Raw genomic sequence first — 23579 nt, 5'->3', positions numbered from 1 at the left:
CCCCCTTCGGAGCGCGCGTCCCTCGTTGCCCAGCAACCGTCCCGGAGCCCCGCTGGGCCTGCAGAGGCCGCCTTGGGGGCAGCCAGGCAGTGGCTTGTGGTGATGGCCAAGTTCGTGCTCGCAGGTGAGGCGGGAGCGCTGACGGGCGGAGGCGCATCGCGAGGCTCTTCCTCTCGCGCCTTCAGCCTCTGCCGGAGTTCGCAGGGCGGTTTCGAAACTCCGACCACCCCGCCGCCCCAATGCGCTGAGCAACGGTGCCTCTGAGCATGCACAGAGCGCCGCTCAGTGTCTGGGAAGGGGAGGCTTTCAGGGCAGGGAATGTGCTTTCCAGTGGGGGAAGCTGCCCCATTAGAGTCAATGGACTTGCTCCCTTGGAGCCCAATCCTATGCACGCCTACTCAGAAGTAAGCCCATTAGAGTCAATGGACTTGCTCCCATGTAAGTGTGGATAGGACTGCAGCCTTGGAGCCCAATCCTATGCACGCCTACTCAGAAGTAAGCCCATTAGAGTCAATGGAGAATACAATGGGACTTACTTCTCCGCCAGGGTGACCCACTTTCATGGCCATAGGAACAGGTACCCCAAAATGAAGCACATCCAAGAGAAATGTACGACATGACAACATAAAAGCCAAAAACACTCATGTATATGAATTCCATGTGGCTAATTTATATGCTAAATTACAGATGATTAAATTTTGAACTATGTTACATATAATTTATTACATATAATTTTTGAATTACAAGAAGGCTCTGCACTGCCTGCAGGAGCCACTCACAGGAAAAAGCAGGACATTAAAGTTCTTTTCCAGGACATGAAGCTAAAAAAGAGGACATGTCCTGGAAAAAGAGGACATCTGGTCGCCCTGTTCTGGGTAGACCTGCCTAGAATTGGGCTATAAACTGCTTCTCTGTGTTTTGTCATTCATTTATCCAATCCATCTAAGGCAATACTATGGTGGTGGGTTCTGCAGAGCAACATCACCTTCCGGAGTATAAATGGTTTGTTGTATAAATCTGTTCTCAGTCCATTTCACTGGACACCTCAGAGTGCTGCCTATGATTTTTTTTTCTTCTTCTTCTTTTAAGAAGATAAAAAGAGCTCTCCTGGATCAGACTAAAGACCTATTAATAGTTCAATCCTATACCTGTGTATTCTGACATAAACCCCATTAAGTTCAATGGCACTTATCCCAGGTACATTCGTATTGGATTGCAACTGTAATCTACCATCCTGGTTCCATCAGGGGCCATCCAGCTGCCCTGGATGCTCCACAAAGGCACAAACAGGGCATGAATTATATAGCTCTCTCCTGCTGCCGCCTGCTGCCCACCCCATCCTAATGCTCAGTGGCTCTGAACCTGAAAGTTCCCCTGTGCCAGCACACCTATAACCATTGATAGACCTGCTTCCATGAATTTGGCTAATCCCTTTTTAAAACCATCTAAAAGCTAATGGCCATAACCAGACCTTATGACAAAGAATACTATATACATCTGTCTCTCTCTGTCATATAGTTTCCTCTTGTTTGAAAAGTTGATACATTTAGCAGCATTCTAGCCTTGTGAATACAAAAATGTGTCTGCTGGAATTTGGTCCATGCAAATTTGCACAATAAAAATGCAATCCATGCAATAAATATTCTAATCTTTAAAGTACTACAAGACTCACTACTAATTTTCCTGTGGCAGCCCCACATGGAGCATGTTACCACTTGATGTCACTGTGGCATGGATCACCGTGGCCAAGTCCATAATAGTTAATGTGTTTATGATATAAGTAAGGCTGGTTTTACATAAGAACATAAGAACAGCCCCACTGGATCAGGCCATAGGCCCATCTAGTCCAGCTTCCTGTATCTCACAGCGGCCCACCAAATGCCCCAGGGAGCACACCAGATAACAAGAGACCTCATCCTGGTGCCCTCCCCTACATCTGGCATTCTGACTTAACCCATTCCTAAAATCAGGAGGTTGCGCATACACATCATGGCTTGTACCCCATAATGGATTTTTCCTCCAGAAACCCGTCCAATCCCCTTTTAAAGGCGTCTAGGCTAGACGCTAGCACCACATCCTGTGGCAAGGAGTTCCACAGACCGACCACGCGCTGAGTAAAGAAATATTTTCTTTTGTCTGTCCTAACCCGCCCAACACTCAATTTTAGTGGATGTCCCCTGGTTCTGGTATTATGTGAGAGTGTAAAGAGCATCTCCCTATCCACTCTGTCCATCCCCTGCATAATTTTGTATGTCTCAATCATGTCCCCCCTCAAGCGTCTCTTTTCTAGGCTGAAGAGGCCCAAACGCCGTAGCCTTTCCTCATAAGGAAGGTGCCCCAGCCCCGTAATCATCTTAGTCGCTCTCTTTTGCACCTTTTCCATTTCCACTATGTCTTTTTTGAGATGCGGCGACCAGAACTGGACACAATACTCCAGGTGTGGGCTTACCATAGATTTGTACAACGGCATTATAATACTAACCGTTTTGTTCTCAATACCCTTCCTAATGATCCCAAGCATAGAATTCGCCTTCTTCACTGCCGCCGCACATTGGGTCGACACTTTCATCGACCTGTCCACCACCACCCCAAGATCTCTCTCCTGATCTGTCACAGACAGCTCAGAACCCATCAGCCTATATCTAAAGTTTTGATTTTTTGCCCCAATGTGCATGACTTTACACTTACTGACATTGAAGCGCATCTGCCATTTTGCTGCCCATTCTGCCAGTCTGGAGAGATCCTTCTGGAGCTCCTCACAATCACTTCTGGTCTTTACCACTCGGAAAAGTTTGGTGTCGTCTGCAAACTTAGCCACTTCACTGCTCAACCCTGTCTCCAGGTCATTTATGAAGAGGTTGAAAAGCACCGGTCCCAGGACAGATCCTTGGGGCACACCGCTTTTCACCTCTCTCCATTGTGAAAATTGCCCATTGACACCCACTCTCTGCTTCCTGGCCTCCAACCAGTTCTCAATCCATGAGAGGACCTGTCCTCTAATTCCCTGACTGTGGAGTTTTTTCAGTAGCCTTTGGTGAGGGACCGTGTCAAACGCCTTCTGAAAGTCCAGATATATAATGTCCACGGGTTCCCCCGCATCCACATGCCTATTGACCTTTTCAAAGAATTCTACAAGGTTTGTGAGGCAAGACTTACCCTTACAGAAGCCATGCTGACTGTCCCTCAGCAAGGCCTGTTCGTCTATGTGTTTTGAGATCCTATCTTTGATGAGGCATTCCACCATCTTACCCGGTATGGATGTTAGGCTGACCGGCCTATAGTTTCCCGGGTCCCCCCTCTTTCCCTTTTTAAAAATAGGCGTGACATTTGCTATCCTCCAATCTTCTGGTACCGTGGCCGTTTTGAGGGACAAGTTGCATACCTTAGTCAAGAGATCTGCAACTTCATTCTTCAATTCCTTAATAACCCTTGGGTGGATGCCATCAGGGCCCGGTGACTTATTGATCTTTAATTTATCAATGAGGTCTGAAACATCTTCTCTTTTAACCTCTATCTGACTTAACTCCTCGGTCAGGAGGGGCCGTTCGGGCAGCGGTATCTGCCCGAGGTCTTCTGCCGTGAAGACAGATGCAAAGAACTCATTTAATTTCTCTGCCATCTCTAAGTCTCCTTTTATCTCCCCTTTCCCTCCCTCACCATCCAGAGGGCCAACCACTTCTCTGGCGGGTTTCCTGCTTCTAACATATTTGAAGAAGCTTTTATTATTCCCCTTAATGTTGCTGGCCATGCGTTCCTCATAGTCTCGCTTGGCCTCCCCTATCACCTTCTTACATTTCTTTTGCCACAGTTTATGTTCCTTTTTATTCTCCTCATTAGGGCAAGACTTCCATTTACGGAAGGAAGCTTCCTTGCCCTTCACAGCCTCTCTAACTTGGCTGGTTAGCCATGCGGGCACCCTCCTGGATTTAGTGGAACCCTTCTTTCTTTGCGGTATACACCTCTGCTGGGCCTCTATTACTGTTGTTTTAAGCAGCCTCCATGCACTCTGGAGAGATTGGACTCTTTTTACCCTCCCTTTCAACCTCCTTCTAACCAGCCTCCTCATTTGAGGGAAGCCCGCCCGTCGGAAGTCAAGGGTTTTTGTTAGAGATTTGCCTGGTATTCTTCCCCCAATGTGCACGTCAAAACGGATCGCAGCATGATCACTGTTCCCCAATGGCTCAGTAACGTTTACATCTCTAACCAGGTCCTGCGTACCGCACAAAATTAAATCCAGAGTCACCTGTCCTCTGGTGGGCTCCGTGACTAGCTGATCTAAGCCACAGTCATTTAGCACGTCAAGAAATCCGGTTTCCTTATCGTGACCAGAACACAAATTGACCCAGTCAATATGAGGATAATTGAAGTCCCCCATGATTACAACCCTGTCCCTCCTTGTCACCTCCCTGATCTGTTTCCTCATTTCAAGGTCCTCATCCAATTTCTGGTCTGGAGGACGATAGCACGCCCCCAGTATTACATCGCTGCACAAGCCTGGTAATTTAACCCACAGAGATTCTACGGTGGAGTCGGACCCACCTTCAATCTCTACTTTGCTGGATTCTATCCCTTCCTTAACATAAAGGGCCACCCCACCTCCAACACGCCCCTGCCTATCCCTCCTGTAGAGTTTATAGCCCGGGATTGCGGTATCCCACTGATTCTCCGCATTCCACCAGGTTTCCGTTATGCCCACTATGTCAATATTTTTCCTTGTCACCAGACATTCCAGTTCTCCCACCTTTGCTCGAAGACTTCGGGCATTCGCATAAAAGCATTTATACACGGAATGCCCCAGGATGGGCTGCTTATTCGCTCCTTTGTCCCCGCATCCTCTCATTGTGCCAAACCGTCTATCACATCCCATCACCCTACCTTTCCCAATTTCTTCTCCTACCCTGCCTTTGTCTTGTTGTTCTCTAACCTCCCCATCCTCATCCCATAGGGATGAGGAGTCCCAAACCGGATGCCCCTCGGCTCCTGTCGGCTTTCCCCCAGGGATCAGTTTAAAAGCTGCTCTGCCACCTTTTTAATGTTATGCGCCAGCAGTCTGGTTCCATTCTGGTTCAAATGGAGCCCGTCCCTCTTGTACAGGCCCCGCTTGTCCCAAAAAGTTCCCCAGTGCCTAACGAATCTAAACCCCTCCTCCCTACACCACCGTCTCATCCACGCATTGAGACCCCTGATCTCCGCCTGCCTAGCTGGCCCTGCGCGTGGAAATTGTTATCAGTGTTATTGTTATTGTTATCAGTGTTATTGTTATTGTTATCAGTGTTATTGTTATTGTTTTAATTGTTATCAGTGTTAGGATATGTTTAGACTCCCACACCCAAGCGGACAAGAGTGGATAAGATCTCCCTTCTGGGAGGGAAATGGGGAACTTTAATCAATACTCCCCTTTAGTGCAAGCCTGTAGAGTAGTACAAGCCCAAAGTGGGAGACAGGAGGACTTCCTCCTATTTATCAGTTTCATTCCAGTTTCATGATGTTCACATGCTCATGAATTTGTATAGTTCTCACATTTACAACTTAATTTCCAGGTAGGGCAGATTGCCCCTACTACGCGAAGGCAGAACTTTTAGCAGACTACCTGCAGAAAAATTTGCCTCACTTCAGGATACACAAGATTCCTCAACATCCTGACAACTGGGAGGTAAAAGATTTCACTTCCATTCTCTAGTGCAGGGTTTCCCAAAGTGGATACCCCAACCTTCAAAACCAGCTTCTAATAGATATTGTAAAGTTGATAGCAGCTTCGAATCTGAGTTGACCCTGATTGGCTGGACAATATGTAACATAGGTAGGGATATGATTTTTTTCAGTGGTAATGAAATTAAAACACATAACACCACTTTCTATACTTCTCATTTTTGTTAAAACAAAACAAAAAATAAACTGCAAAACCAAAACAATGAACCACAATCTGCAAAAAAAAAATAAACTGGGAAATCTGCAAAATAATAAATAATGGGCTGGACAGGGTGTGTACGTGCATGGGTATTGACTGTGGATGCATCTGCTGGCACTCTACCAGATTCAGGAACCTTTTATTGGCATAAAATAAAACCTAAAAACATAGAACAATACACTTAAAACACACCTAAAACAGCCCCCATGAATCAAGCCAATACATCGCCCTTACTCACTTATACCACGCCTCCTCAAAATTAGGTAAAAAAAATTTCACCACTTGGCATGTGCATACCTCATCCTTTCCTAATAGCAAATGATGTAGCACAAGGTCCTCCGACCCACGTATGAAGGAGAAAAGCAGCTCGAGCAATTGTGAATGCAGAACGCAGAATTGCGAACACAGAACGCAGAGCAATTGCGAATGCAGAACCCACCATTTGCAAGTTAGGATCATATGTGGAAGAGATTCAATGTCCAGAGAGTTGCAACTGCACACCCTTGCTTGCACACTCAGGCCATTGTATCTCCCCAATGTAAAATTAGATGGCATAACATTACAACGCACCAGGGAGAAGGCTCTCCATTCCTGTGAGTTGAATAGGAAGTATAAGTAAGCGGGCTGTTTATCCAATATTGGAAAAAGCGAAAACCGGAGGGGTGAACAGGTCGTGGATGCAGCTGCAAACAGCTCTTGCCGCTCGATATCCTCCAGTCGGGTTTTTAAAGTTTTAAATGGCTAGCACTCTACCACCCATATTACATATCTAGTACACCTTTAAAGTGGTTATAATTTATAATTATAATTTATTAAAATGTGCCCTTGGAATAAAAAACACATAACATTACTTTCTACACTTTTCTTCCTTGGGGAAAAAACAAAATCTGTAAAATAATAAAAATCTTTAAGAACATCTCTAAACATAGGACATACCTGATATTTCTTTTGTTTTCTTTCTTAGGAAGAACTATTACTCAGCCCAGATTAAAGGGGAGAGCTCAAGGAGTCTCTGATGGGCAACCTGAAAGGTGTATTGGATTATGCAATCCTTTTCCCCATGAAATGTAGCAGAGGTGCCCAGAACTTTAACATTGTTCAAGACAATGTTTTAGCTGCTAAGGCATTTTAAAGGCCCATGTGCTCTACCACTGGTGCAGATATGGTCATGACTCCCCTGATATTTGTAAGCAAAATTTTCACATATTTCTGTGGAAATAAAATATTTTAAAAACTCTGTCACCTGTCATTTTACCTTATCTACTCAGAAATAGATCCCCAAGCACATGAACCTCTTGTCAACAATAGAGGGGCAGTAGATTGCGGCATCATCTTGGGAAATTGAAACATTGGCCTTTCAGTGTTGTCTTGAAAATTTTTCCTGGTTTTAACACATGAGCTTTTCATGTCATGCTTACTATGGGGAACCTTGCCTCTAGAAGTGGCTGCGGGACACCTGTGAAAAGAATGGATGGAAACACAAGACTTCTCCAATTATTTGGAGAGAACTGTTGGACCGCGGAGGAAAGGGCCTTCTTCTGGGAGGATATAATGCTTTCCTAGAACATGCTCAGGTAAAAAGTTATTTTCTGAGTTTTCTGTCTGTGATGATGTTAGCACCATCTGTCTGTCTGGGTTAGCACTGGGGGATAGCTGGTGCTCTGCCACTCAGTGGTTGCCCAAACTGCCGGGCGATGGAGAGGTTGGTGGGGGTGTGGGTGGAGGTGGAGATGTTTTGGGTGAGAGAGGTGGGCAGAGGGCGGGAGGAGGTGTGGCAGAGGAAGGGAGCAGGGTGGGCATAGGGTGAGCCTGAGCTCCGTGTCAGGCCATGCAGGCCAACACAAAGCTCTTTGATTCTGCTCCAATCCAAGGGTTGCCACAGAACTGAGTAGCTCCATTATGGGGCTATTTTCCTTACCCGATGGAAGGGGACAAATGTCCCCTTCTCCCGAGGAGCCGTTGGTGGATGCCCGGTGGCATGTTGGATGCTGCCGGTGCCATTTTCAGCGTTGCAGCAGCCCTGTGCTCTGAGCAGCTCAGGATTGGGCTGTGAGTCACTGGGATTTATTTCTGAGTAAATGGATCACATTGGAAGATCATAAGCAGTTTGAAACCACGAGTATGCTATGCTGCCATAATGAAGAGGGAAATCGGTTGCTTACTGAGGCATTGGGAAAGGACAAGAAGCAATGGGTTTAAGTGGGAGAATAGTGGATAGTGGCATCACTAAGGAGTGCAGGGGAAGTGCAGACCACACCAGGTAACACCATCAGGGGTTTCTTTACCACAGGTGTTTTTGCACATCACTGCCCAGGAGTGAGATCATTAATAGTGGTCATAACTTGATGATCTGGAAACTATTCCTAAATATAGGAATGGCTGAGCAATTTTTAATAAAAGGCAGAACCCTGGATTATCTAAGGAGACTACATGGTATTTCCAAAAATGTTCAAGATGGTGTTTTAGGGCTCTTCCAATTCTTTCCCTTTTTGCTCTTTTTCCTTGTTTTCAAGTTTTGCTCTTCAGGTTTTGAATTGATGAAGACGTGTTTGAGCAACATTTAAATGCCTGCTAATGACCCTTTTTAATCTTCAGCATTATTATAACATCACATCTGACATGGTGACGGAGGAGATGCAGTTAATTGCGAAGGAGAACTTGCAGACTCAAATAGAAGTTGAGGCAGAGGAGGAAGAACTTAAAAGTCTTATCAACCCCTTGCACATTTGGGTCAACAGGTAGGAGTCTAATCAATTTCTCCTTATACAAGCTTAAAAAATTATCTTTATGCTAGTTCCTAAGAATGAAATATGATGTATTAAAAGCAAAAAAGAAATCAGAGTGTGAAAATTGGTGAAATAGAATGGGTAAGGTTAGACACTGAGGGACTCATGACCCTTCAGAAAAATCAGGAAAGAGTTCTTAGGGCGCAGTCCTAACTTGCGCTGGAAGTAGATGGGCCAATGGGCCTGTGCAGCATCTAGCTCAAGTTTGGGGCCAAAAGCAGTGCAGCCCAAGGCAAGGGGAAGCCTTTCCCCTTACCCTGATGAGGTGGCGCAAATCCAAGCAGCCCGGAGCCATGCTGTGCTGCTCGGGAATGGGGTCAGGATGTGGCATAACCGCCGGATCCTGGCCCAACCTCCCACTCCCCACCTGTCTGTGCACGGGAATGCCCACCTGCCCCCTGCCGCGAAACACCTCCTTCCCACTCCTCCCTGCCTTCCCCATGTCCCCCGACCTCTGCATCAGCCAAGCTTGGCCAATGCAACTCACCCTTCCTCTGGAGCCCGTGTCAGCGTGGGGAGGCCAGCACACATCTGTGCCCTGGCCTATCTCCCCAGAAAGTGCCTTATGGCACTTTTGTGACACTTTCGGGCCAGCGCAACAGACTTGCATCAGCCCAAGTGAAGAGCAGGATTGTGCCCTTAGAGACATATCCACTCTCACTCTGCCGTGTACTAAAAAGGAAAAAACCTGTTGCTCTGTGCACTCAGAGATTGCTTTACCTACTCATATTTCCCTGACTTTCCCCCCTACCCTTCAGCTTTTCCTATCCATCCTGGCTCCTCTTTTTCCTCTTTTCCTTTTTCTTTTCTTTCTTAGACTGTACTTCCTTGGTTTCACTCCAGTGTTACTGTTTTTTACTTCATAGATTAATGTAATTGTAAACTTTTCCTGCATTTTCAATGCAGAGTGATTGAGTCTTTCAGTCTGTGGAATTATTAAATTCTCAATGTTAAACTTTATATCAGATTAAAATAGACAACGCAATCCTAATCTGTGTCGGTACAGGCAGGCCACCTTGGTCTGTGTGGTATCCTATGCAGGTTAGGAGCAGGCTGGAGATCACCTTGAGATAAGAAGATATTTTTCCCTGTAGCCCATGTAATACCCCAGCCTACCCTGTGGGGCTACTCTGATCCACACCAACTATTTAGCTGGTACAGATCCAAGCTGTCTTTGTAGATGTGCCTGGCCTGGGATTGTGGGTTAGGATACAGCATGCAAAGCCGCTGCCAATCCTGCACCCCCCCTGGGCCATATACTCCCCCCGTTCCACCCTCCTGCTGTCCAGAAATGCAGCCTCCCAATCTCCGAAACTCCTTCCCTCCACTCCCATGCCATCCAGCACAATCCTACCTGCTGTGGCCAGCAGTGGCATCACTGGAGAATGCAGTAGGTGCAGACTACACTGGGTAACACCCTTGGGGGGGGGGAAAGTCGGTGCAAATGTGCCTTATGGAATATTTGCAACACATGAGAGCTGGCGCAGGGTCCTGCACCCTTGCAAGTAAACATTAGCATTGGCATTAGGCTGTAAAAAAATTATCAAAAATTATTTGAAAAGGTCACTCTTGCTCTAGTTAAATTAATGCATGATATTAATGACATTTTTTTTAATCAGTCACTGCTTTGTTGTCTGAAGATGATGCCATCAGAGTTCATGACAGGCAGCCCAATCTAATGTTATCTTGCACTGGTGCAGGCTGCCTGTGCTGACTCTTGTGTGTCAGAAACATGCCATAAGCCATTTTTGCGCCAACCCAAGAGCTGGCTGCGCTGACACAAGGACGTGCACCAGCCTGCCGGCACCAGATCTCACAGTTGTGCCAGCCAACACAGATAGGATTGTGCCAGATGGTGCAGGGGGTAAGAGAAGGTGGTAGGAAGGCATTCCAGGGGTGAGGAGGGGATGTTTCTGGGTGGGGGAGGGTGGAACAGGTGGGGATTGGGCCCAGGAGGGGGTTGGGATCAGTGATGGCAACACACGCAGTATCCTAATCCCCACTTCCAGGCCAGGGAGTCTTACATGGGTTGTTCCGATTTGCGCCAGCTGACTAACTGGCACAGATCTGAGTAGCCCCATATGGCAGGCCAGGGTGTCACACTACCCCTTACCCTGAAGTGACCTCCAGCTGTCTGGCTGTACCGTGCAGGGTTAGGATTGCACTCTGTCACTGTTCTTTTTCAAAAGCATTGCAGATTACTATTTTGGATAATATCACGGAATGAAACTTAAAAAGGATTTTTGTACAGATCTCATATGCACAAGTTAGCAACATTTGCTCAATACTAAATATTTTCCTTATCATTCTTTTCTTAATCAGAGCAACTAGTCATAACTGCTACTTCCTGATCCCTTTTTTGCTCAATGGGGAAATATTTGGAATGGACACTGAGATCAGCCTCCATTTGCTAGACAGAAATGTCTGCAAGGAACTTCTTGAAAGTGTTGTAATGGAAACGCAAGACTTGGCATTCCCCCTCCTTCGCAGTGTTACCTCGCACACTAATTTGGATGAGACTTTTCTTGAGGCTGATGTCATCATTTTGCTTGATGACATTCTTCAGGAGTCAATCCCGACACTTGAAGACTGCATTCGACAAGTGACCGATCAGTGTGAAGTATATGGTCCTCTGATAGAGAAGAATGCTAAAAGCAGTGTCAGAATTGTTATCATGGGGAAAACCTTTGCCAACCTTAAGACATTAATGATTATGACTCACGCCCCAACCATTAACCCCAGAAATATTGTCACTGTAGCTACACTCTTGGAAAACGAAGCCAAAGCCTTGTTGGCAAGAAAACTAAACATGTATGCAGCTGGTAAGTCATGGATGATTGGGGATTGATTACTGTTTGGTTATTTTAGATTTCACTTTGTCCTGACTCTGGGAAGATTACAATTTAAGCCACAGCTAAAATAATGAAATATAAAAGTATGATGTAAGTGATATCTAAATAAAAGTTCACAAAATTTGAGCAGGCTTAAAAATAGTCCAGAGTCAGATTATATATTTTAATACCCGGACTGCAGAAAGAAGGCTGCGTCATTTCTACGTATACGTTGGTGTCCCTCTAGGGAAGGGAGGTCAAAATTAGTGGCACCACCTCTGTCAGTATTTCTCTACATACTGTTCATATTCATGCAACAAGCCAATAGGGAAGGAGATCGTAATCTGAGTTCATCTCTTAATTACTCTGAATTTGCATAAGATATTGACAATTTGGAGTGAGGCACAGGAACAAGTTTAATAAGATCTAACATACTTTTTGGAAAAGCTGCCATTTCCACCATTTTCCCAAATATGTTGGGCTTTACTTAGGCCTTGGTTGAGACCTTAGGCACGGGTGTGACTTGATGACATCAGCCACATCAGCCAAAACTAAATTGGAAACAAGATGTAGAAGTGTACAGTAGCTTGAATTAGGGACTTCACACCAACTGAAGGGCTGATGTCGCTCAGAGGTTGTGCCATGAAATTGCAATCACCAGTGGAGATAAACATGATCTATGGCATGATATAAGCTATGGAATCAAATGAAGGAACTGATACAGTCAAATATTGGGAATTCTAAAATAGAATTTTGGTCAGCCACTCTTTGATGATCAGTCACACCAATTTTTAAAAAGGAAAGCAGAGGGACCTGGGAAACTATAGGCCGGTCAGCCTAACATCTATTCCAGGTACAATGGTGGGATGCCTCATCAAAGATAGAATCTCAAAACACGTAGATGAACAAGCCTTGCTGAGGGAGAATCAGCATGGATTCTGTAAGGGTAAGTCTTGCCTCACGAACCTTTTAGAATTCTTTGGAAAGATCAACAGGCATGTGGATGTGGGAGAACCTGTGGATATTATATATCTGGACTTTCAGAAGGCGTTCAACACGGTCCCTCACCAAAGACTTCTGACAAAACTCCACAGTCAGAAAATTAGAGAGCAGGTCCTCTCATGGATTGGGAACTGGTTGAAGACCAGGAAACAGAGTGGGTGTCAATGGGCAATTTTTACAGTGGATTGAGGTGAAAAGCAGTGTGCCTCAAGGATCTGTCCTGGGACCGGTGCTTTTCAGCCTGTTCATAAATGACCTGGAGACAGGGTTGAGCAGTGAGGTGGCTAAGTTTGCAGACAACACCAAACTTTTCTGAGTGGTGAAGACCAGAAGCGATTGTGAGGAGCTCCAGAAGGATCTCTCCAAACTGGCAGAATGAGCAGCAAAATGGCAGATGCAGTTGAATGTAAGTGTAAAGTCATGCACATTGGGGTAAAAAATCAAAATCAAAACTTCACATATAGGCTAATGGGTTCTGAGCTGTCAGACACCCCAATCCTGAGCTGTGCGGAGCGCCCAGGCTTGGCAACACCGAAAAGGGCTGCCACTGAATCCTGCGCCTTCCGCGCTACCGCGGGAGGCTACTCTGGAGAAGGGGATGTTGGTCCCCTTCTCCCGAGTAAGGTAAGCAGCCCCACAATGGGGCTACTCACTTTACCACCGACCTTTTGGTCGGCGGTAGAATAACAGCACTCGTGTAGGACGTGCAGCCCTGCACGAGCGCCCTGGATTCTGCGGAGCTCAGCTCTGTGGATCCTCCTCCCGCCCGCCCCTCGGCATGCCTCCCCCCTGGAACGCCTCCCCTACGCCCCCATCCACACCCCCACCTCCCGTTCCGTAGCCCCGCAATCCAGGAGACACAGGAGTCACAATCACATCCTCAGACAGTTGGGCTTGTTAAAGGCGCTAGTGGAAAAATGGATTCTAGATAGCACTCATGTCATCCCAGAAGACTGCCCGTTCCCAAGATCTTTGTTGCAGATAAGCACATGGGTGCAAGAACTCTACCCCTTCAACAGATGTTGCCATATCTCATGCAAAGAACCCATTGGTACTGCTCTCTACCACTGTGCGCAGTGGGACGGAATCCAAAGCACTTACTGCTGGGGTGGAGGGTGGATCATGCCCTATCTGTTCCATGTGAATACTACCTGTTTGTTCATTCTGTTGTTCTCTTCAACAGGAATAAAAAATCTCATCGTCTGGGGTAATGTCAGCGGGAGTACCTTCATTGATCTGACTAAAGCCAAGCTCTATAGATACGAGAGTGCCATCTGGGGACCACCAAGCTTTTTCCGTTCTCTGATGGATATGCTGTTTGATCGGTATTTTTCTTGATACGCAGAAGTGCTAACAGATATCACAGGCCTACAAAACTGAGGGTCAGAAAGGTTTTTCCCAAACTTTATGGTGGTTTGATATGAATTTGGGGTGCTGATTCAAAAAATGGCATCCGTTTTGCCCTATGACGTCTAGCTTTGGAGATATAGTATAGCCTCATTAGTGAATGGTTCAAGCAGCTTCATCATGAGGAAGCCATGGTGTAGGCTTCATCATGAGGAAACTGCTTGAACCATTCACTAAAGAGGCTATACCGTGTCTCCAAAACTAGACGTGATAGGGCAAAACGGATGCCATTTTTTGAATCGGCACCCCAAATATGCCCAGGAATTGGTGTAACATTTAAGGAAGCAAAATGTGCATTGGCCTGTGTATTTAAATCACTCATCAAAATATCTTTATTTAAAAAAAAAAAAAAAACTTTAAAAAAAGGAATGACATATTTTCTTTTTTAAAAAATTTGCTCTAATGCTTTGTTACTGCAGGATTTGGAGAACTCATATTTTTGTACTTTTCAAAACTAGTTTTGCATTCTGATTTCCTGTTCCTTTTGCCAGTGTTTGCATTTTGCTATCCTAAAAGCTCCTAGTCAGTCCTATGTTGCTGTGTGAAAAATCTCAACCAAACAAGGGCATCAAACTGAGGGGCATACAAAAATGAAATTGTGGCATACATTGTTCTAAGAAATACAGGCATGAGTATGCTTATTTTTTCAGCGTTGAGTTATAAGGGCAAAATTCCAAATCCCATTGAATTTAATAGGATTTTTATCGTTGGCCTTAATATAGCCAAAATTGATCTCTCCCTGTGTTTGAAGCAGTGGCAAATCATCAGTGCTCCTTTTTGCAAAATGCAGTGCCCAGAGTGAATAGCAAAAGAGAAGGTATGTGTGATCTTAGCAGTGTCCTCTCCCCAACTGAGTACCCTACATCAAACAGATTGGTGAAAGCCGTATCCGTCACAAGTAGGAATCAGAGACCAGGTGGATCAGGCCTGGGAGGGGGGTGGGATCGGTGGCAACCTTCTAGGAATAGGGCCACCTCAGACTTATGCCAGCAACTGAGAAGCCGAAACTGGGCTTCTCAGACTTATGCCTGCAATTTTGCTGGTGCAGATACAAGTAGCCCCATTGCGCAGGCTGGGGCTTTACCCTGGGTAAGGGGACAAATGTCCCCTTACTCCAAGGAGATCTCCAACCTGCTCCTAGTCAGTGTAGAATACAATGTGGGCCATGTGGCCCTGCTGCTCCAGCACTATTTAGGATTGGGCTGTTAATCTTCTGAAAGTGAGGCTTTTCCAAAACTTTTTTGGGGAATTTCCTCTCTAGGGTTTTTTTTTCTCTGTAGTTTTCTTTACTTGTACCAAAAATGTTCTTTTCTCATTGACAGTGAATGGATGCGTACTGAATTTGTGAGTAAACTGGGTGCATTGAGTTCCTGGGGGCAACATTGTTCAGGAATGATGCCTGTGCATGCCATTGTTACTCTACTGCGATACTGGTACCATGACTCTCCACCAGGAGAGATCGTCTCTCTGGGAATAATCAGTGAAGGTGAATTAACTTTGCATCATATACTCACTAAATACTTCTCTATCACAGTACTCTATTTTACACCATGATAGGCTATTGAAAATACTTGTGTCTTGATTCTCTGCAGTTCCAGTGCTGGAGATCACAATGTGGTCCTGTTTCTCCTCTGTGGAGATCTCACTGGGGTCAGAGTCTGGGCAAAATGGGTCCTAACAACTTTTGCAAAGAAGGATCATGGGGTCTCTGGTTAATTAATTCAAAGCTCTTGGATGTGAATGTCATAAGAGTCCATTTCTACCAATCTGTAGGTCTTAAAGCATTTCCATCTCAAGTTTCCGTGCACTGAGGAATCTCTTCCACCCCCTTCCCATTCACTATCTAAGCCCATCTCTACAAGCAGCGTTAGCTTTTCTGGCGATACCGTCCCATTTCTTTGGGTCAAAAGTAAGAGTGGTGGTTGTACGTCAGATGCCATATTGGTCTCCTTTTAATAGAGAATTTTCTACATTTGCTTTTTGGATGAAGAAATATGGCTCCTGAAAGACAAGGGGGCATGCTGCACATTCTTGACATGCCCCATGGTGTCTTGTAAATGTCTCTATGTTATCTGGAGAATTCTATGAACTCGGGGCTGTTTCTGTTCCTTAGGTCAATTTGGAATTCCTGAGGGGATTGTCTACTCCATGCCTGTGAAATTCCAGAATGGCACCTGGGAAGTTCTTACAGAATTAGAAGTTAATGAAAAAAATCAAGACTACCTTAAGATTTTAGCCTGTGAGCTGATCCGGGTAATGTACTAATTCTAATATCCTGTAATATTGTTTTTGGAATTCTTCTAGTTTTGGATGCATCTCAAACAGGAGATTCTCTGTACATTGCATTTTCTCCCCCTGCGTAGGCTCTATTTGCAGATCAGCAAAGTTATTGCTAGTTAGGGGCAGCCCGATCCAAACTAACTTTCCGCAAAGCAGTGGCACCCAAAGGACCTCCACTGTTTCTAGCTTGGGGTGAGAGGCTGCTGGAGGTCTCCCCAAGGTGAGGGGACATTCATCTCCTTTCCCTGGGGTAAGTAAGCCCCAGCAGCTGCAATGGGGCTATTTGGGCTTGTACTGGCAAAATTGCTGGTTCAAGTCCAAGCAGCTCTGTGTCAGGAAACCAGGCCCAGAAAGGGGGCAGATTTCAGTTTTCTGTTATCAAAAAATTTAAATGGATGATGTTACTAGAAATGTTCCACTCATGTTTTTAAAACTTTACTGCCCAGTGTCCCGAAGACTTGCTATATCAGCAGTCATTCTAAATACTACTCACAGTCTTAGTACCAAGATCTAAGTACTTGCCATGAGATTATTGTAGGATTTTTGAAATAATGCATGCCCAATACAGAAGAGAGGTGGGCAATTATGTTTCAGAAAGGGGGGTTAGTTATATTAATCTGAAGTTATTTTACTGTAACAGTTTTGTAGTAAATGAAACTATTTTGTTGTATGCAGGAAAAACAAGTTGCCTTAGGTGAAATAGAAGAAATGTTTCCACAGAGACGAGGTAAATGAGTATGTTATTGGGCTGCATTCTGTAGCAGGTACCACAAGCTCAATCTAAACATCTGTGCAAAAGTGTACACATTATTATTAATGTAATATTTATGTACCACTTTTCAACCAAAATAGTTCACAAAGCCGTTTACATAGCAAAACATCAGTAAATGGCTCCATGTGTCTCCTAAAGGTTCACTTTCTAAAAAGAGCTGGAGAAGAGATAGCCACAACAGCCCCTGAAAAAGAAACCATGTTGGGTTGAAGAGGGACAGTTGCTCTTCCCCTGCGAATTATAAGAAAGGTGCCTCTTTGCCCACTTAGCAGGGGTTAACATTTCATCTATTATTAGACTTTTGAGAGAGACTTTTGAGAGATTACTTATACCAGAGGTTCTTGACCTTTTTACAATTACAGACCCCTCCCCCATGGATTGCTCAATATGTCCCCCATACTGCCAGACTGTCAAAATTATCATAATCACCAGTTCTATTAGGTACCGATATGACTTCAAAAGATGTCAATAGCTTGACTTTACATATGGATAGCTAAGAACAGAACACCTCAATCCATATAATGGATAACGATGATAGTTAATAATCTAACCTAACAACTATTTTTTTAATTGTTGAGAGATTGGATCCCATACACCCACCATTTAGTTCCCAATCCCCCAAAGGGTATGGATACCCTGGCTAAGAATCTCTGACTCAAATGTTGGTTTTATAAACGGAATTGTATTTATAAGTCTAAGTAATGATATTTAAACAAAGCAGGACAAGACTACTTCATCTCAAAAATACAATTACCATTATGGGTCAAAAACTAGTTCTGAAAGCCTAAATGTTTGCATGGAAAGGTAGACCTGTTTTTCCAAACAGCAGTTCTTTTCATTCCCAATGTAGCATGGCAAATGGAAAACTGTTTTTGAACTTAAGGGGAGTGTCAGAAAAAATCTATGTTATGATGTCAGCTGGGGGGTAAATAACTATACAAAGCAAAAAAGTGCAACATTCTGCTGTGCTAGCAGAAATGGTTTCTGCCCTAAGCAGTCACTATTTGCTAGTTTGTTGCTGCAAGGGACTAAAAAATGGACAGCTTATGGGATTCCTGAAGCACCAGAAAGGTTGCAATACAAGACCTGAGTTCTCTGTGCCATCTAGAATCAACATGTTATACAGTCTAGATTAATGAAGGTTGTGGCTCAAATCTCTCTCAGGAATCTTCTTATTCTTGTCCACAGGCTTCTTCTTAAACCAAATCTTTGGACCTCAAAGCCCAGACATGACGTCCCTATTGTTATCACATTTCACTTCAATGTACATTTCATAGATCTCCATATTCAGAATAGAAGGTGTGTTTATGTGACAGTTCATAGAAATTGTGTGGATGTTTTTTTTTTGGTTTTTTTTACAGTTGTTCGTTTGACGTATCCTGAGGAAGAAGAGGAAATCACCCATACTTCCAAAGAGAGTAAAGCAAAGAAATATTTTATTCATATAACTTACTGGAGAAATCATTTCCATTCTCTGAGTTGTTTGTCAGGATAACAAAATACAGGGCATAATCCTATCTTGTTATGGAACAGGCAGGCCAACTGACCTGTGCTGTATCCAGTGAAGGTCAGGAGGTGGCTGGAGTAAGGGGATATTTATCTCCTTACCCTGTGTCATGTGCCAGTCACCCCTATGGGGCTACTTGGATCTGCACCAGCAAATTTGCTAATGCAAATCTGAGCAACTTGGCGTAATGCCGGGCTGGCTGCGATAGGGGTTCGGATCTGACCTTAGGTCCAAGGCTGATCCCACACCTCCCCAGGGCTAGTCCACCCACCTGCCCACTCTCCCCCACCCAAAAATGCCTTCTCCCTGCCTCCATTTCACCCTTCTATCACCCTCTCCTACAGCTTGTCTAGGTATCTCACTGTCTCCAGCGACAAATCTGGCACCGGGAGGCTGGCGCAAGTCCTTATGCCAGCCTACTCAACTCCGAGTAGTCATGGACATGTTTTATGGCAAGTTTGTGACACTCAGGAGCCAGCGAAAGAAACCTGTGCTGGTTTGGGGGAGGTTGGATTGCTCTGACAAGAAGCTAGCAATGTTCTCTTGGTAGTGAGGATATATCACATGCCAAACCTTCTTCTCTTAAATGTATATTTTCTTTTTAAAATACTGTATGTAACTCACATTATTATAAATGTTAAAGTAAATGTTAAATAAGGGCATGGCATTTTTGAAGTACTGATTGATTTTCCAAATTGACAAAGATTGGTGTTTCCATAGAGCATTACAAATTTTCAGTTCCGTGCACAGTATCGCACTGTAATTACAATTTAAAAACATACTGATTACTTTTCTAGAAGGTGTCATAATTTCATTGATCCAGTAGGGTGGAGGGGATAAGACTTAAATAAACTGCAATAAACTGTGACTTAATTTAGGAATGGAAAACTTGTTAAGCACAGAGAAGTTTGCTTGCATAATGTCCATTCTTTAGATAACTTCAAAATCCTTCTGGTGGATGTAGAAATATGTGGTGGGAGGAGTGATATTCCATTTCAGCTTTTTAAAATGACAAGGTGCCTTGGGAACCTAAATGCCCAATGCTACCCTTGTAATACACCAGTGTGTCATAGTGGGACTTGGTGGATGGAGGGCCCTCAATGCTCTGCAGCATCCTCACTGGCCTTGAAGCAGTGGGGACACTGTGATCAGAAGCCCCTTGTTCTCTGCAGCCATTATAAATGGTGGGCAGTGGCAAGCGGACAGCAAGCAGCATACTGACAGTGGCACCAGTAGGTGCCAGCAATGCAGTGAAGGGCATCTGGTAAGTGTGAGTGTAAATGGCTGGGTAGTTCACTATAGTAGGTGCCCTATGTGTCACATGCCAGCCCAAAGATTGACCCATGCAATGATCCATCTGTAGGGCCGTATGTTACAGCCTCCCAACCTGGTGTGGCTATTTGCTGTGATGCAAGATGTCAGATGCCAGACTGGGTTGCACATTTCTAGTAGCTGGCTGGGTAGTGTCCCTCCAGCATTGGCCCTACTCCTTACCACCACCACCCCACTCTATTCATTCTGGCGATGCTTTTTTGAAGTTGCAGCTGATTAGATCAGCGATTGGCTGCTTGGACATTACACTGATGGCACATGGACATCACAGCAATGATGTGCTGATGACACATGGACATCACACTGATGATGCACCAACATCAGGACGCCACTCTATGGATAATGGGCTGTGTTGGTGTTTCCATGGACACTAGAGAAATTACTGGGAAGAGCTGTGCCAGCATTGCTTTGCCAGGACAGGCTTGGCACTTGGCCCTTGTTCCACCAGCATTGGTGCACTATCAGCATGGTATTGCCAGGATAGGCTTAAGATATGACAGTCTTGGCATCTGTCTGCTGTTGGCGCAGTGTCCAAATAGGTTCAGGCCATTACTGTACAAATGAGAAGTATACTATCTTACTTGAAGAACTGCTTTGCAGCCTCAGAGCACCTAGTGGCTTGATATGCCTAATCACTTATTAGGGGAAATGGTCTGAATATTCTCAAAGGCCTTCCCTTAGAATCCTCTTTCAGTCTTGCTAGCAGACGAATGCTGCAGAAATTCAGAAAGCTGCTGAATTGATCACGTGAGTTTTGTTAAGCTAGATTTAGAGGGAAGCGTAACTGGTGGTTGTTATGGGCCTATGCAATTTTTTTTTTTTACTGTGCTGTGCTGGGTTGACTTTTTGAGCTGTTATCCTCACTACAAACCCTTACAGAACTGAGGGTCCATTTTTTACTTTTTGTTTTAGACCTCAGACCATCAGCCAGCGTCCAAGAAAGTACCTTGGAAAAAGAAGGCCAATCTACTGCTGAAGGTATGTATGTATTTATTTAAAACATTTATTAATCCCACTTTTCTCTTATAGCTCCAAAGCAGCACACAAAGACAATAATCATTCAAGAACCCCCCCCCCAAAAAAATCCGTAGATCAAAATAACAAATCAAACCAGGTTACAAGCAGCAATAACTTGTATTCAATAGCAAGAAACTGCACCATGTCCATGGTCCAAAAGAACAGCAACCCAAGGTTAGGCAGCATCAAAAGCTTTCTTAAAGAGCCATGTCTGAACATAACAGCTAATGTAGAAACCTAAAGTAAAGCTCAGGCTACATATTACACAGAGTTGTAGGGTCTGAGGTGTTCATATAAAGTTAACCATTCTGTTTATCATAGAAGCTGAAGATTTACCCACTGAATTAAGTCTGTCAAAGAGTGAGGAAGAAGGAAACACAGAAGAACCCACAGAAGAAAATGTGGAAGATCCTGAAGATGGTAGGTCAAGAAGCTTAATGAAAAAGAGAATTCTTGGTGTGTGGGTTGCAGTTGTACTGCCATACCAAACATGCACATAAAAGCCACAAGCTTTTGTTTGAGAGATTGGGGGCACAATCCTAACCAGGTCTGCTCAGATGTAAGTCCTATTTTGTTCAATGGGGCTTGCTCCCAAGAAAGTGTGGTTAGGATTGCAGCCTGGATGGTTCAGGTATTTTGCACTCTTAACCCAAAAAGGCATAACGTAAATATACCTCCGAACATTATTTTTGCAATTTAAAATAATTATGATTGCTGGTAATGTAAAGCATGTTCTAAGATCTTTTCTGGTTTTTGATTTCCATAATTGATAGGATAACATTCAGTGAGGTTCAAACTAGACATTAGTGCTTTATTTTTAATAAGAAAAAAATCATTATGGTGTGGGTCATATGGGAAGGGAAAGGGGCCATTAGCACTTGTTCTTATCCTGATCACACTCTTCTCTGCTGTTTACGGGGTGGGGGAGAGGATGTGTTGAAAGCCGGTTAAAATAGGGGCAGTCACCTTGTATAACAGAATGCTTGGACATTCTCTGAAAGTATGCAGTTGTAATTTTAGAAAATATTAAATAAAGCAGTAATTTTGTAAAAAGGCTGAAACTATCAGGTCCAAAATGATACTTTTCACTATGTTACTAATGTAGCTACATACTACTGAAATAACCAATCAAAATGAGTCATCATTTGTCATTTATTTTTAATCATTTTTAATCCACCTTTAACTTTATTTGAAAGATAAGACATTTCCAGATAAAAAATAAGTAGCCATATAATTGGTTAATAGCATGTCGTCAGTGCAAATAGAATCTGACACCCTGCAGTTTTTTGGTCAAAATCTGTCCTTTCCTCTCAGTCATCTCCTTCATTAAGATTTGAAAACAATCATCAATCTCTTCTCTTATCCCTCATATCTCCAGACTCTCATAATGAACCCTTCTTGACCCTCATGATTCCAGCAGTTGCTCTGCTTTCCTCATCCTTAATAGCAGTTGTAGGGACAAATCCAATCCAACTTTCAATTACCTGTGCAGCCGCAATACAGCCCCAAGGTAAAGGAATACATGTTCCTCCCCATACCTTGAGGAGGCCTCAGTGACTGTTGCTGCATTGACACAGCTGCAGCAACACTAGAAAATTGGATAGGATTGGGCCCCTAGTCAGAAACCATGCTCTGTTTGCCATTTGGGCAATACTGGTTCTTCTACTCTAGGTTGGCACCATCAGTGAGCTGCTTCCATTACATGGCAATCAAATTACCAGAACGACACTGGTACACGACCCTGTGTTTTGCAGTGGTAAACATATCGGGTTCTGCAAGCTCTTTCTTGAACAAGCACCTTCTCTTGCTCACATAAGAGAGGTATGTGCAATTTTGGATAATTCCTTCTTCCCTCTCCAGACCCCACATACTACCATATTCCCAATGGAGCCCCCAACCCTTTGATTATTTAGAAAACAAGATTGGAGGAGTACCTAAGAAACAACTTTTGTTTTTTGGCAGCTTCTGAAGTTTCACCTCCCAGCATGTCTCCTGATGCCTTTTGAACAGTACAGAAGAAATGTGGAATTCGTTACTGATGGTTTCTGCTGCAGCTCTTAGAAACAGCGACTTCTGTGACTGAACTGTGAATTTGGTGCAGGAAAACGTCACTTTTTTTCTTTCTGCATGGAATGTTACAGTGTGAAAACTCTTGCAAATCTTCCTGTTATTTGTACACAAAACACACCTGGTCCATTTGAACTGGAATATTTGGATTTAAACCAGTTTTGTTTTATTTCAATACAATAGCATTAGCTTCAAACTCATTTTTCAGACTGCAAATGCCTTAAAAACTCAAAACACTGAGATGTGAAATTCACAGAGTGAAAAAATCAATACAATAAGCTGTCTGGTTCAAAAGATACTTGTCTCTACCTTTTCATAACACATAGGGAGCAAGATCTCACCTTTTTGTGAGATCTCATGCTGGGTGTTCCTGTCTTTCCTTTGATGCTCTTGAATAGGTGTAATATTTGGGTGAATGTAGAATAGGTGAATGCAGCATGTATGTGTAATGATTGCCCTACATGTTTCCCTGTTTTCTCCTTTTTTTGGCCTGTGTTTCTGTGTTTTGGACACTTTTAGCTCCCCAGAGGCTTGTGTGCAATTTAGCAGCCTGGAAGCTGCTGGGTCATACTTTGCGGACAGATTTTGTCCTTTGACAAATTCCATTGAGTGGCGGCAGCATTCTAGATGTGGACTCAGGGCTCACCTTCCCAACTGAGATGATTAGCTC

General features: G+C 44.1%; 1 protein-coding gene across 1 annotated transcript; it reads left to right on the top strand.

Annotated features, from left to right (window-relative positions):
* Window positions 1-47: 47 nt before the first annotated feature.
* Window positions 48-23140, top strand: MDH1B (malate dehydrogenase 1B). Its single transcript, XM_066637230.1, has 13 exons — window positions 48-124; window positions 5541-5653; window positions 7348-7482; window positions 8504-8646; window positions 11017-11516; window positions 13711-13852; window positions 15257-15420; window positions 16048-16187; window positions 16890-16941; window positions 18348-18404; window positions 20738-20803; window positions 21164-21262; window positions 22805-23140. The coding sequence occupies exons 1-13, from the start codon at window positions 103-105 to the stop codon at window positions 22846-22848; spliced, it is 1677 nt and encodes a 558-aa protein (XP_066493327.1). The 5' UTR covers window positions 48-102; the 3' UTR covers window positions 22849-23140.
* Window positions 23141-23579: the final 439 nt, after the last annotated feature.

This window comes from Tiliqua scincoides, chromosome 1 (assembly GCF_035046505.1).
Source record: "Tiliqua scincoides isolate rTilSci1 chromosome 1, rTilSci1.hap2, whole genome shotgun sequence".
NCBI classification, from domain to species: domain Eukaryota; kingdom Metazoa; phylum Chordata; class Lepidosauria; order Squamata; family Scincidae; genus Tiliqua; species Tiliqua scincoides.
The sequence above is the reverse complement of the archived record's forward strand: the minus strand, read 5'-3'. Positions and strand labels throughout refer to the sequence as shown.